Raw genomic sequence first — 15,364 nt, 5'->3', positions numbered from 1 at the left:
TGCGCACTCATCGTGCAGACCCCGGGCATCTGGCGGTACCACAAATGTGGGTGGGGTCCTTTGATGCGCAACCGGCCAGCAATGTGCTCCTCGCAGCAAAGCCCCAAGTCCATTTGAAGTTCCGCACGAGCCGACTGAGGGAGGTCGCAGATCTGCTGTGCGCGACACCGGGCTGGGAGATGGCGCTGCTGTAAAAGACCGGCACACCCCCACCACCCCCCACCACCACCACCACCCGACTGCACACGAACCTGAGGGGGATTCCGGCGAGGGACGGGAGCGTTTCGCAAGCCTTCAGATCGTGAGTAGGCGGCTCGTCGGTGGCCCTAGCGCGAGCGAGCCGCGTCTCCGCGCTCCGCTGCAACCCGTGCATCCCCGCGCCGAGCTCGCGTCGCCTCCTCCAACATGGCGTGGCCGTGCATCACGCGTGCCTGCTGCATCAACCGCTTCTGGAGCGAGCTGGACAAAGCGGACATCGCCGTGCCTCTGGTTTTCACCAAGTACTCGGACGTGGCCGACGCGCAGCACCCGCCCCGCCAGCCGTCGCCGCGGCAGAAGGGAGCCGACGCCATCGCCATAGAAACCCAGCCTCCCCAGCTCGCCGAGCAGGAGGCGAAGGCGCCGCCCGCCACGGGTGGCGCAGCGGACAAAGATGGCTCTGGCGCGTCCGTCATGCGCCAAGACTTCAAGGCGTGGAAAGTGCGCCCCGAGCGCAGCTGCAAGCCCAAGAACGACTACCACCCCTCCGCGGCGCCGTTCAACAACGAGACGCAGTACCAGAAGGACTACAAACCCTGGCCCATCCCCAAGAAGGGCGACCATCCCTGGATCCCCAAAGCCAGCCCCACCGCCTCCGCGACGCGGGAGGGGCCCCCGGTGAGCAAGGAGCAGGCGGCCGCTGAGGCCGAGAGCGGCGTGGAGAAGAGCGAGATCGAGGAGAAAGCGCAAGAGAAGGAGACGAAGGAGGCGGCGAAGGAGGCGGTGAAAGCCGAGAGGAAAGCCGGCGGTAAGAGAGACGGGCAGCCGCCGGCGGATGCGAGCGCCGAGAGGAAAGGCAGGGCGGCGGCAGACGCGCTGAACAGGCAGATCAAGGAGGTGGTCTCCACCGGGAGCAGCTACCGGTAAGCACTCCGGCGGTCACCTGACTCCCATGCGGGAGGCCGCACTGTTATGACGCTCAGCGTAGAGGTGAGCTTCATTCCCCCACCCCCACCCCACCCCCCTTTCATTCCATAGAAGAAGAAAACATGCAAAATACAACACACATATACCAAAACCAAGAGGGACACACAACCCACAAGCCCACCGAACTGAGCATCACAACACAGGGGAGACCCAACAGCAACCTGCAGGCCTTGGCACAGCTCCCAGCCCTGCAGACCCCCCCCCTCTCACCAAACCACACAAAACATACACATACACCACACACAGTATACTGTTTAAAACCCAACATCACCCACCCCTCCTCCTCCTCCTCCCCCAACCCAGAGGGGGAGGGAAGCGAGCCGCGCTGCAACACGGCTAACGCGGGCACAGAGAACCTGCTCCAGGTACGGCTCTCATCCTACGGCTGTGTTAGTCTCAACCATTTCCAGAAAGGTCTAGAAGCGCTGTCATCTGGCGCAGTGGTAACGAGCCGGTCACGTGCACGGAAGACTTCCCCTCCCCCGGGGGGGTTCTGTCCGATACCGCAAATCCTCCCAAACCGTCTTCGCTGGGTCTGGAACTCAATTACTGCCACGTGCGTCACAGATGTGTTTTTCTCCCTGGCTCTTTTTCACCAGATCGATGGGACGGCCCACACAGGAGCAAAGCCGGTACCCCCAACCCCCCCAACCCCAACCCCCCCCCCCCACAACCAATACCCGCCTCTGTTTTCTGTACACAATCTCTCCGTGTAACACTATTTACTCTTCAGTTTGACGGACAGCTGTGAGCATTGCAGCTTTTGAATGGACCCCCCTTGGCCCAGGTCCGTAGAGGAAGAGCTCGCGCTACCCGTTTCCTGCTGCACGCACCGAACCCGCTTCTGCACACACCACGGCCGCCGTCACTTGCGTCACACGAACAAAACGATTAACAAATGCAGTTAAATAAACAATCACAGGCCAGGCGGAAGTGAAACGCAGGGCTGCAAAAAGAAAACACCCATCCATCCGTTATCCTACACCGCTCGTCCTGCTCTCAGGGCCGCAGGGATGCTGGGGCCTAACCCGGCAGTCACCGGGCGGCTGCAAAAAACATAAAGCGGAAAAATACCCCAAGAATGAAATAGATCTAATAAATAAATAACATAAAATAAAAAAAATACATGCAAAAAAACCCCGTATCGTGGGTGGCGAATAAAGAGCAGACAGTTTGCAGGCCCGTTCTGCAGGGCGGGCTGAGTGAAGGTGATCAGATGAGACAGCGAAGGCCTGACCACCATCTTTACACGAGACCTCATGATGAGCTGACACGCCCCTGCTGAACATCAGCTAGCCTTCTCTTTATATAAGAGCTGTGGAGCCGGCTAATCAAGTTACCCAAGATCTTACCCATTTCTTCAAGTCATACACGTATACCCTCCCCACCTCCCACCCCACCTCCCACCCCCCACCGACAAATTCCAGAAAGGACAGTGTAATAAACAACATGCACGATACCGATCCCATGTAACAAAAAGGAATATGATTTGACAACATTGTCCCATATTTTGACAAAATATATATATTTTATTTTATTTTGCATTTTTTTATTTCTTTGTCAGAAGACAGGATCACGTTGTCAAAGAAATGGGCAGCACAGTGGTGCAGCGGTTAGTGCGGCCGCCTCACAGCACGAAGGTCCTGTCCTGGGTTCAAGCCCCGGGGTCGTCCAACCTTGGGGGTGGTCCCAGGTCGTCCTCTGTGTGGAGTTTGCATGTTCTCCCCGTGTCTGTGTGGGTTTCCTCCGGGGGCTCCGGTTTCCTCCCACAGTCCAAAGACATGAAGGTCAGGTGACTCGGCCATACTACATTGTCCCTAGGTATGAGTGTGTGTGTGTGTGTGTGTGTGTGTGTGGGCCCTGTGTGATGGCCTGGCGGCCTGTCCAGGGTGTCTCCCCGCCTGTCGCCCAATGACTGATGGGATAGGCTCCAGCATCCCCGCGACCCTGAGAGCAGGATGAGCGGTCCGGATAATGGATGGATGGATGGAAAAAGGAATATGTCCAACGCTGAGGAGAATCAGTCATCATCAGTCATCATATAATCTAACTGCGGCTGCAGAATATGATATTCGTAAAGGGGAGCATCTATGGTCCTTAATTCGAGGCGAAAACCACATTATCAGAATTAAAATGCGCTTCATTGGCCAAGCGTGCCTATCTATGCACATGAGGAATTAGACTGCGGCTCGCAGCAGCTTCTAGCACGTGCAGACTCCCACACACACACACACAGAGAAGAAAAAGAAACCAGAAAAAAGAAATAGAACAACAAACAGGACATTGGAGGCGAGCAGGTACGCACAACAGGTATGTCACTACTACACAGAGTTTTGTTATGGTTGAATAATCAACAACCTGTGCCCATACATTATATTACACCATATTGCTTATATACCATATTGCCCATACACTATACCCTATATCATACCACAACTCCACAGCCCATTATGCCCATACACAATACTATATACTCCAATATATTGCACTATATTATCTTATATACCAGAAGTATACACTATATATTCACCTACCATCCACCTCACAGCTACATACTATATTATATACCAACGTTACAACCGCAACAATAACAGCAATATTGTAACCAGCACAGTACACAGCAGCTGTATCTACAACTGTACATTTGTATTGCACCAACTATTTAATTCAAAATGTCTGTTCCAACTTATCAGAACGGTAACACAACATATTTACTGTGGGCTGATTATCAACGTATTTGACTTTCAACATAAACGTTGCCATAAACTAACGTACCTGGCTACTGGCGTAACCTACCCCCTTAGCAATGGGTTGGTGCTAGATCCAACGGGGTGTAGGCACGGAAGTGGACGTGATTGGTTGCTGGTTAGGTTTAGGGTTTAAACTCTTTTTGAATGTCCATTGTTAGCAAGCGTTACCGTTAGCTATCGTTACAGTCCGATCCGGCCATGTTAAGGGCAGCTGTAAGCTAGCTAGCTAAATGTTTCAGTGCGCTTCGAGGTTCCGCGCTGTCTATTGGCCGACGCAACAGCCAATCGCGGCTACTTCCGTGCCTACACCCCGTTGGATGAAGCATCAATCGTTTGAAGTCAGTGCGCTTCGAGGTTCCGCGCTGTCTATTTGCCGACGCAAGAGCCAATCGCGGCTACTTCCGTGCCTACACCCCGTTGGCTCTAGCGTCAACCTTAGCGACGTCGTCTTGAAGGTTACAGTAGTCATCCTCACCCGGAAGCGCGCCCTCGCGCTTAGTTAGACCCGCGCTCCGAAGACACTTATGAGGATCCGCACACTTCCGGATCCCACCAACGTGACCAGGCATTTGTTCCACCGGCTGCGGGATTCGATCCAGCGTGTACTGCACTACAAGGGGCCGACCCCCCCCCCCGGCGATCGTCCAGTGAGTCTTTTTGTAGGTTACACTAGACTAGTAGCCACGTGAATTAGTTTATAGTTCGCCATATGTCAGCAGCAACTGTTGCTTCTTCCTGATTTCTGCTAACCTAATGCGCTAGACTAGTTAAGCTAGCTGCCCTGACTGACCTCATACATGCTGGTAGCCATGTAAATTAGCTTAAGGTTCGCCACATGTCAGCAGCAACTGTTGCTTCCGAGCAGAACTGGCTAATATTCACCTGCGAATTGCTAAAGAATATCTGCATTAATTCCTTCATCCGCAACGAATGGACTCCATTACACACACCCGAATCCTGATTTCTGCCAACCAAATGCGCTAGACTAGTTAAGCTAGCTGCCCTGACTGACCTCATACATGCTGGTAGCCACGGAAGTTAGCTTAAGGTTCGCCACATGTCAGCAGCAACTGTTGCTTCCGAGCAGAACTGGCTAATATTCACCTGCGAATTGCTAAAGAATATCTGCATTAATTCCTTCATCCGCAGTGAATGGACTCCATTACACACACCCGAATCCTGATTTCTGCTAACCAAATGCACTAGACTAGTTAAGCTAGCTGCCCTGACTGACCTCATACATGCTGGTAGCCACGGAAGTTAGCTTAAGGTTCGCCACATGTCAGCAGCAACTGTTGCTTCCGAGCAGAACTGGCTAATATTCACCTGCGAATTGCTAAAGAATATCTGTATTAATTCCTTCATCCGCAATGAATGGACTCCATTACACACACCCGAATCCGGATTTCTGCTAACCAAATGCGCTAGACTAGTTAAGCTAGCTGCCCTGACTGACCTCATACATGCTGGTAGCCATGTAAATTAGCTTAAGGTTCGCCACATGTCAGCAGCAACTGTTGCTTCCGAGCAGAACTGGCTAATATTCACCTGCGAATTGCTAAAGAGTATCTGCATTAATTCCTTCATCCGCAACGAATGGACTCCATTACACACACCCGAATCCTGATTTCTGCTAACCAAATGCGCTAGACTAGTTAAGCTAGCTGCCCTGACTGACCTCATACATGCTGGTAGCCATGTAAATTAGCTTAAGGTTCGCCACATGTCAGCAGCAACCGTTGCTTCCGAGCAGAACTGGCTAATATTCATCAGTGAATTGCACATATCTGAATCCCGACCTCTGCTCTCTGTCTTTGTTTTCTTCCTCTTTGTTTTGGCAACGCCAGAGGAATACCTGCGCTTTGGAGGCGCCACCGTGTACTTGTTTTTAACCATTATATCGTACTTTAGCAGCATAATGACTGATTGGACAGTGGCTGCAGCACTTGCGCCAAGCCAATCCATCCACTGACATGATCTATCCATTGAGGAGGGGGCCCCCTGTACTGGGTCAGAGCCATCAGCTGGCTATATGTCTCCCAGCAACTGTCTTTATTATAAAAAGAAGGATTCGCGGGGCCCCACGCAGTTGAGTATTCAGCATGCAGGGCAGACCGCCTATGGATACTGCTGTCCCCTTATCAAGGAGCCGCATCGACCTGGGCTTCAAAAACTAATTAGGCACTCAGATCTCAAAATCAATCCCAAACCTAACATGCAGCCAGTGTAAAGATAACATGGGATTAAACAGGATCTAATTTCTTGAATTGAGCGGCGGTCAAGTGGCCTGCTAGTCGAGCTCTGCACAATCTGGCACTTTGCCACAGCTCGTGCATTGAAACGAGAATGGGGCACAAGGTGAAATAACCTGTGTTCAAGTCATCTGGTGCAGCTAAAGGCCAGAAACCATCAAGTATTTGTTAAATTCCTTGAATTGTACAGGAACAGCTTGCAAGGGGGAAAAATGCTTGCAGTGATTTGATAATACGCCAGTAGCAAGTTTGATTCGGTTGATTAAGATTGTATTTTCAATTCAGAATTCATTACTATGAAGTATAGTATACAGCTGATTTGAGAGTATTACGGTTCACACAAAGATCAGGAAATCTCTCCGTCAGTGGTTATCGTCGAGCTCTTCCAGGTTTTAAATCCGTGTGATGCAGTGTGGAGTTCGTTTCGTTAGCTTCTACCGTTTAGACATACTCTAAATCTTCTTTAATGGTATCACTGTGTTAGACCATATGAATTACACTTGTAATACCATATAACTCAAATCAGAATCAGAAATACTTCCCCGAGGGGAAATTGGGTAATGAATACTTCAGACAAACATTTCAAAAATTTAATACTAAGATGATTTTCAATAATGTAAACGTTTTTGATATGTAGTGCAAGAAGCCATATTTTTAAATTGCTTGTCTTCGGCTCCTACAATTTAACATGCAGAGGCTTCCTAACCAGTAATTCACAGACAAAACTGATCTCTCGACATTAAACCAGAAGTGGATAGGGACCCATAAGTAGAGCAACACTTCTCACCTAACTACCCTTCATCACACGTTTAAGTGCTACTGAAAATAGTGTTTGCAATGTTGTGCCATTGCGAGAGACTTAGTATGGGTTCGGTGTCAGCCCTTCTAATTTCCCCTGCTTTCATATAGACCTCCTCTGGATGGTCTAGTTTCCTTCAACGATATGCACTTCAGGTGAAGCAGAGATGCTATAAGTTACCAATAGGTATCAATGGGAGAGTGAGTAATGGTGTTTGGCCACCCGTTAAGAGGGCCTCCCATGGACGTCCGGGTGGCGTGGCAGTCTATTCCGTTGCCTACCAACACAGAGATCTCCGGTTCAAATCCCCGTGTTACCTCCGGCTTGGTTGGGCATCCCTACAGACACAATTGGGCGTGTCTGCGGGTGGGAAGCTGGATGTGGGTATGTGTCCTAGTCGCTGCACTAGAGCCTCCTCTGGTCGGTCGAGGCACCTGTTTGGGGGGGGGGGTCATGCTATCCCCCCCCCGGTGAAACTCCTCACTGTCAGGTGAAAAGAAGCGGCTGGCGACTCCACATGTATCGGGGGAGACATGGTAGTCTGCAGCCCTCCCTGGATCGGCGGAGATCGGCACGGCTCGGAAGAGTGGGATAATTGGCCGGATACAATTGGGGAGAAAAAGTGGGGGGGAAGAGGGTCTCCCATGTTTCTCCAAGTACCTATGTTATAGTATAGAATCCAGCTCGCCCGAGCCAAAAAAGGAGTAACCCTGACCCTAACCCTGGGAGGTGCAAGCAGTTTAATTATAGCATCATACCTGACCTTGTTCGGGACTTCCAAATGCATTAACATTGCATGAATGTCTTAAGTGGGTAACCTGAGACTTTGGGGACAGGTTTCCAACCATTAAATGTGGTGGCTATCAGATACCCGAGTATGAAAGAGTAGCTAGTAAGATGTTTAGTTAGCAGTGATTGTGCTTGTAGGCCAAACTGTAGCACTTTAAGGGCTTATAGCTGTTGCGTGTCCATCGCAACAGTCGGTTAGCTGAAATGCTTCCACTTAAATCATCACCGAAATCATCCTGACTTTTCTACTTGTTTTGTTAAAGGATAATTCAATTTTTGGTTTTTTTTTTTTTACCATCTTGGTTCTATTCGTAGTTTTTTGCTATCGTGCATATAGGTTATGATACTTTACTCACTGGCTTAATTTTGGAGACTTTGGACATGGGGCCACCGCTGGACACAGCTTTACAATGGCGTCCGAGCCAAATGATACCATAAAAACTGATTCCATAAGCCGATAAGCTCAAGAGTGAGGTCGTAAAGAAACAGAATTAACCTTTTACTCCTGCAGGCCTCTCAACACTGCTGACCATCCATGTCACTACTAAAGTGGTACTAACCATTAAATATGTCATCTGTGTAAAACCAGCTCAATGGTGCATCTGTACGACCTTTATAATACAAGGATATAATGAAAGGAGATGAGAAACTTTCAGGAATGATGAATCGGGAGCATTTATTTGTCGTTTCATTTCATGCAGTCGAAATGAAACAAAATATTGTTTCCCCCAGCCTTCAGCAATGCAACACAAAGACAAAAGCACATATCCAAGCTGCAAGCACATGTATCCAAACTACAAAAAAACAAAAACTACAAAAATACATATATCCAACATATATAGTATATTTAAAAAAAACAAAAATCACTGGCCAAGAGAATGAACGCCAGGATGACTGTCGGAACTGCCGGTCTGCATGTGCTAGCAGTTAGCTTAGCCTGCCTCCCTTCTGCATCCTGTCAGACTGCCCTTGGTGTTTACTCCTCTGGCACAGCTCCAGGCAGGGCCATGGCCCCTGGGCCCACAGGACGCAACAGACCCGGCTCCCCCCAGCCAATCAAACGCCAGCTCTCCTAGCCAGACACCTTCAACATATCTCAAAAGAGCTGAAATTCTTGAAATTTAGACAATGGCAATTCACTTTAGTCTACATACAGCTTTTATTATTCCTGACGAAATGCTTTTTTTTGGGGGGGGGTCGGGTTGGACAAAAGCCAAAGTGACATCAGGTGTACATTAAAATGATAATTTGCCCTGGCCTTAATTGATACTGAACGTTTATAAAACTGCAGCCTGCACAGCTTATCTTCACGAAACCAAGAGTTCAGCTATCGTCGATGACAGTGAACTGTTCTGTATGGCTCCCCCCCCCCCCCATTTTCTTTTAGGAATGAGTTCAAGGCATATAAGGACGTGAAGCCTGTGAAGCCCATCAAGGCCCCATCCCAGTACAAACCCCCAGTAGAGGAGACCAGTTTGGAAACCAGCTACAGTGCCACATATAAGGGGGAGCAGGGGGGGAGCCCCAACGACAACAAGCTGCTGGAGCGCAGGAGGATACGCAGCCTGTACAGCGAGCCGGGCAAGGAGCCCACCAAGGTGAGCCCCCCTCACCACACAAATAACACCGCTACTGATATGTGGCATATCGACACGTATGTAAAACATTAGTACCGCTGTCACGCTGACTTGTGTTTCCTTTGAAATGCCACTGTATGTTGTAACTCGACACTTCCTTAAGTTAAGGAACGGGCCAAGCCAGGTTCTTAATTACACAATATCATACTAACATAAGGCGGCATGGTGGCGCAGTGGTTAGCGCGGTCGCCTCTCAGCAAGAAGGTCTTGGTTTGAGCCCCGGGGTAGTCCAACCTTGGGGGTCGTCCCGGGTCATCTTGTGTGTGGGGTTTGCATGTTCTCCCCGTGTCTGCGTGGGTTTCCTCTGGGTGCTCCGGTTTCCACCCACAGTCCAAAGACACGTAGGTCAGGTGAATCGGCATTACTAAATTGCCCCTATGTGAATGTGTGTGTGTGTGTGTGTGTGTGTGTGTGTGTGTGTGTGGGCCCTGTGTGATGGCCTGGCGGCCTGTCCAGGGTGTCTCCCCGCCTGCCGCCCAATGACAGCTGGGATAGGCTCCAGCATCCCCGCCACCCTGAGAGCAGGATAAGTTCGGATGATGGATGGGATTCTAACATGACATCTGTATTACACTCTCATCCGTTTCCATTTATCAGGTCTTTGTTGCTGATAGATTTCTTTACCAGTGAAATTGATTTTAGGTGGGGAAAAAAATATAGGTGTAGTACTTCCCTTTAGTGAGACATTAGTTGGAGTTTCTCGTCTGTATTGTGTTTTAATAGCTTCAACCGTTGTGACAGCAGCATGTGCGGGCCTGGCAAACCTACGTGCTGCTTCCTTTACTGTATTTTGAGACTTTCTCAATGAGAGGGGGAAAAACGGTCCTTTGACAGCGGTGCACAGCATCATTACACAGATAGGTGGGGGTTTGTTGCTGTGTGTATTGTGTGTAGCGCCTTACGAGACTGTCCTCCACCAAAAAACGACCCCATAGTTCGTTTGTGCAAGCAGCTTCCCTTACAAAAAAAGTAGTTTATTCAAGTGTACTATTAGTATACTTATTTTAAACTAAAACAGTCAGTGAGTATACTTTTTAAGTACTTATCAGAGATGCACTAAACAAAATTATACTTAAGTATACTTACAAGTATACTACTAGTGCATATACTTGAACTTTACTTGAAGTTTGCTTAATAAAATAAACTTCAAGTATGCTATTTTTTGTAAGGGTTATTACGACCTATTGTTAGTTACATGTTAAGCTGCTTCCTCGTGGTCCTCCGTAATTATAATACCTTACTTTCCCTGTAAAAAATAAGCGTCTCCGTCCATAAGCTGTGGTGAGAAGGAATATTAATAAAAGCAAAGTGTAATGTCACACAGCGGTTGTAATGTCCACGCTAGCTGACTTTCCAACTTCTGGCTAACGGTAAGTTAGCTCTATAACGTTATTCATAAGTAAACATACTGCCAATAGCGAGCTTAGTTACGACACTAGACGGAGAAACCACACAACCGACTACATAGTCTATTGTTCTCACACTGTTTTAAAAACCCACAATGCACAGAGGCGGAAAGTATCTGTGGCATACCTCCTGCCGCCGGTAGGGGCGCTAGTTTAGGAGACGCTCCTGTGGGTCGTATAGTGTATGTTCGTCACACATGTTTTCAACACAAGGCCGCGGCCATGTTGGAGGACTGACGACGTATTAGAAAATGGCGAGTGACGATGTAAACGCGAAGCTAACGCCACCGGCAACGCAGATTAACTCGAAGGAGATGTGAAAAGAATGAAGACCGGTGTCGAATTGAACCTGAGCGTCATCCTTAGAAAATTCTTCTTCATCGAGAATCCTCACTGGTGGGTCCGCGGTGGTGTAGCGGTCTAAGCATCGGCTTTGTGTCGATGCAGTGGCCCACTGGGGACCGGGGTTCGCGCCCCGGTCTCGTCATATCCGACCATGGCCGGACTCGATGAAGCAGCAATAATTGGCAACGCCGTCTCCGGGAGGGGGGCGGAGTCGGCTTGTGTTCGTCACACGAATGCGTCTCTGGGTGTGTGTGGGAAAAACAGTGGTTCGACCCCGGACTCACCTTGTCACGGAAGTGGGGAGGCGTCTCCTTCGAGACTGCCGGCCGGAGAGACGCAGTTGGCGAACGCACGCAGTACGAGGGTGGGTGTTTGAACTAGAATAGGGATCAATTGGCCACTAAATTGGGAGAAAAAAGGGAAAAATCAGAAATAAATGTAAAACAAATTTTAAAAAAAAGAATCCTCACTGGTGCTCCCTGATTTTGAAACAAGAAGCTAAATTCATCTGTCGTATTTCATCAGATGGTTCGGAAATATCACCCTGCTTAAAGATGTCTCTAATTGGAAAGCTTATTTCACTTAGTTTTGAAGCCTTTGCCTTCCTCGCTTTCCTCATTTTCTTTCTCGGCGGCCCGCTTTCGCCGTTCAGTTGCTCTGTCACTTGGAGCCTGCATGTCACCTCTTTTTTTTTTTTCATTCTGGGTGTCAAATTGGCCATGGGTCCAGGTTTTTAGCTCGGTACCCAGTCAGGATTCTGTGCAGCTGCTCCACTCAAAAAATCTTTTCGGTCAGGCCACCCCGCCTGACAGCAGCAGGCCACCCCGCCTGACGGCAGCAGGCCACCCCGCCTGACGACAGCAGGCCACCCCCGCCAGACGGCAGCAGGCCATAGCCTCCGTCGCCCAGTTGACAGGTCTTCGGCTCCTTCTCCTTGGTGCCCAACGGTTTTTGGAACAAAACGATAAGTGTTTGGAACGATAAGTGTTTCCATGTATCGCTACTATTACCACATCTGTAAATCAAACAAAGTGGAGGCATGTCTGATTTTGCAGCTAAAGCGCAATTCGCCCGCGGCGTTCTCATCCTCCAACATGGCCGACAAGACAGTTTTGGTGACCTCTTGGTCACGCGTACAAACACACACTATAAGAAGACAAACGACCTATGTGGTCGTATGGGTTGGAGGACTTGTTGTACTGAGAGGTAAACTAAGTGAAACCAAGCATGTTAGCAGGATGTGGACAACACAGTACACAATCTTGTCGGTTTCAATGGCAATCAAGAAATCTGCTAAACTGTCCCATTAGTCAGAATTCCTGTTGCAAGGTCCCTCCTTGAATGCAGAAATTTCAACATTTAGTGATAGTTAATGTAGGCGCTAATTTGAAGCTGTGAGCATAGACTGATACCTCTTAATCTTTGCATGCATGCCAACAGTAGGTTATCTACCTGTTTGCAAGCTCTATGCTTATATGGCCACTCCCTCTCTCACTCTTGTAGGACTTCTCAGAGACTGAGAATCTGCTGTAGTCAGGTGTGTTCTCTATTTTTCCTAGAAGGCATGGAAGGTAACCTCAGATTGCTAAACAGACAACCCCCCCCCTTTCACACACACACACACACACACACACACACACACACAATGAATCCTGACCAAGACCAAACCCAGAGTCAGATATGTCACCTGGTGCAAGACTCGAATCTTCTGCTAAATTAAAAGTCACAGCTTCATCAGCACGTTTGCCCACCTCTCTGCCCACACCACCACCTTCAATTGGGTTCAGCAATTTTAATCAATCAACCAGTTAACTGATTGACTGACCACGCAATTGCGATGCATTTGTGTTGGCGAGTGGGTTAACGAGTGACTGGAAGAACGGATGGATTGGTGGTGTTGTGGTTTTGGATGGATGGATGGATGCCATGGATGTGTAGCGCAAGAATCAAATTGAACCGTGAAGGATTCATCGCATTAGTAGCGGAAAAATAATCATGGATAATTTCCTTTCAACTTTGATTAGCATATCTCTTTTTCTCAGGCCCAACAATATTTCATACTAAAACTATCAGAAGCAGCCTTTTAAATAAAGAAGGTGTTGTCGGTATATGCATCTTAAGAATTACCGGTCGTCTGTTACAGTTATATACATTTCTATAACATCTCTGACTAAAGGCATTTACTAACAGACCATGGTACTTGTATGGATGCTTTCTTTAGAGAATGCATTCCAAGTGGAATACTCTGCACGAACCACCAACACACATATATGTATATATATATATATATGTGTGTGTGTGTGTGTATATATGTATATGTATGTATATATATATATAACAAGACCAAGGCACAAAAGCACATGATGTGTTGCGTTTTACTTTTTTTTCCATTGCACTAACCACATAATGCAAACACCACCATCACGATACGGTGACCTTATTTCGTAGTAAAAGGGTAAACGGGGTATGTATTCGCATGCTTAAAATAATGCTTTGACATAATATGTATGACTTTAAATTACCATGTGGATGAAACAAAGATAACACTTTATAATAACTACACAAATGAAGTATTAGTTAAGTATTAGTTACTACTGCATTCATCATTTGTGAAGTATTTGCAAAGCAAGGCGTGCACCAATGGTTAGTGTGTTAATAGATGTTTTATGAATACTTAATACTGCAATTCATGATTAATTCATGCACAAATCTACATCTAAATAGTTTGTTACTCATTTACTTACAGTTTATGAAGGATCTTATGATTCTTTGGACTTTTTTGAGTCTCAAGGTGCCGCTGGCCTTTCAGTGTCATGTGTAAATGCTTTGTAAGGCCTAGATAGTCCTCACTTTAGATGAGGCCATGCAAAATACTTACCTAACAACTAGTAACTACCTGAATTAATCGTGAATTGCAGTATTAATAAGTATTTATAAACATCTGTTAGCACACTAACCACTGGTGCATGTCTTACTTTACAAATGCTTTACAAATGATGAATTCAGTGGTTACTAATACTTAACTAATTCCTCACTTGTGTCGTTATTATAACGTGTTACTGAAACCAGGTCTAGAGTTATATTTTCCCGGATGACCTTATTTTAAAAGAAAACATACAGCGGCTAAACTGCAGTGTTTCTTCCGTCAACCTCCTCTAGGTGGAAAAGCCAGTGTCTCGCTCCAAACCAAAAAAGACGACGACGACGACGACGACAACGGGGAAAATGGTGAAAAAAGCAAAAGAGAAGCAGGTTGCCGGCTCCCTGTCGGCCAAGAAGAAACCTTCCACGAGCAGCCCAGAGTCCAAGCCGGAGGGAGGCGTCACAAAGAAAAGCAAAGAGATCAGCAATAGACTGGCCGAGGCAAAGCACTAAAAAAGGCCCCTCTCCGTGCCCTGCTCGTTATCTGGGGAATAAATAAGCTTCTTAATTAATTAGATCATTCTCATCCCTTCGGTTCATCTGTTGTTTTGGCTTTTTTATTTACTGGATTTTCTCTGATCTCTGATGCTGAGCTTTTGAATTAGGGTGAATTTTTTTTTTTTGCATAATATTTTCATTATAAAATGGTTTGTTGTGTGCATGTGTGTGTGTGTGTTAGTGTGTGTGCATGTGTGAGGGAGTGCACATGTGTGTTTCTATTGGTTTGGTGCACATGTCTGCTTTTTCTGTTATTTAAGCACATAATTTGCACTTTTCGAGCTCATCAGTTGATTCTTAAGTGCAGTTGGTGCACATGTTGGTTAAATTAAAGGGGCATTTTTTTCACCATTTTCTCGACGGACGTCCACAACCATTCGTTCATTCATGAATATTATTGCGATGACTCGTCACCTCTTGTCAAGTTTTTATTTTTCCTTCTGACAATATCCCAGATAGCATCCGGATGTGGGCCACTTCAGGCAGTGATGAGGCACTGGTGGTCTTCTTCTGGCCCTGACAAAATGGATGTGAGCCTGAAGTGGCCCACATGTATAACAGCAAATATGGCCCAAATATGCCCAATCAAATGTGGGCTTCTTTTGGCAAAGATGCGGTGCTCTGGGCAACATGTAATCTGGATGTGACCCTGAAGTGGCCCGTGTGGTAAAAGGTGAATACGGCCCAAATATCACAAAACAAATCTGGGCCACCTTTGGCAAATATGTGGCACATGCGGCATTGCTGTGGCTTGGTTCTGGCCCAGATCTGGCAAACAGGA

The 15,364-nt window shown here is 47.5% G+C and overlaps 1 protein-coding gene across 1 annotated transcript; it reads left to right on the top strand.

The window, feature by feature from the left end:
• The first annotated feature begins 270 nt into the window (after positions 1 to 270).
• map6b (microtubule-associated protein 6b) lies at positions 271 to 14,588 on the top strand. The gene is made up of 3 exons (XM_056284076.1): positions 271 to 1,121; positions 9,163 to 9,373; positions 14,323 to 14,588. The coding sequence occupies exons 1-3, from the start codon at positions 406 to 408 to the stop codon at positions 14,536 to 14,538; spliced, it is 1,143 nt and encodes a 380-aa protein (XP_056140051.1). The 5' UTR covers positions 271 to 405; the 3' UTR covers positions 14,539 to 14,588.
• The last annotated feature ends 776 nt before the right edge of the window (positions 14,589 to 15,364 follow it).

This window comes from Lampris incognitus, chromosome 7 (genome assembly GCF_029633865.1).
Source record: "Lampris incognitus isolate fLamInc1 chromosome 7, fLamInc1.hap2, whole genome shotgun sequence".
Classification (NCBI taxonomy): Eukaryota; Metazoa; Chordata; class Actinopteri; order Lampriformes; family Lampridae; genus Lampris; species Lampris incognitus.
The sequence above is the reverse complement of the archived record's forward strand: the minus strand, read 5'-3'. Positions and strand labels throughout refer to the sequence as shown.

What these genes read in the sequence shown, in the direction of transcription:
- map6b (XM_056284076.1), top strand. Translation starts at nt 406, where the DNA reads ATGGCGTGGCCGTGCATCACGCGTGCCTGCTGCATCAACCGCTTCTGG. An exon ending in TCCACCGGGAGCAGCTACCG is followed by an intron (nt 1,122 to 9,162) that starts GTAAGCACTCCG and finishes ATTTTCTTTTAG; the next exon opens with GAATGAGTTCAAGGCATATA. An exon ending in CGGGCAAGGAGCCCACCAAG is followed by an intron (nt 9,374 to 14,322) that starts GTGAGCCCCCCT and finishes AACCTCCTCTAG; the next exon opens with GTGGAAAAGCCAGTGTCTCG.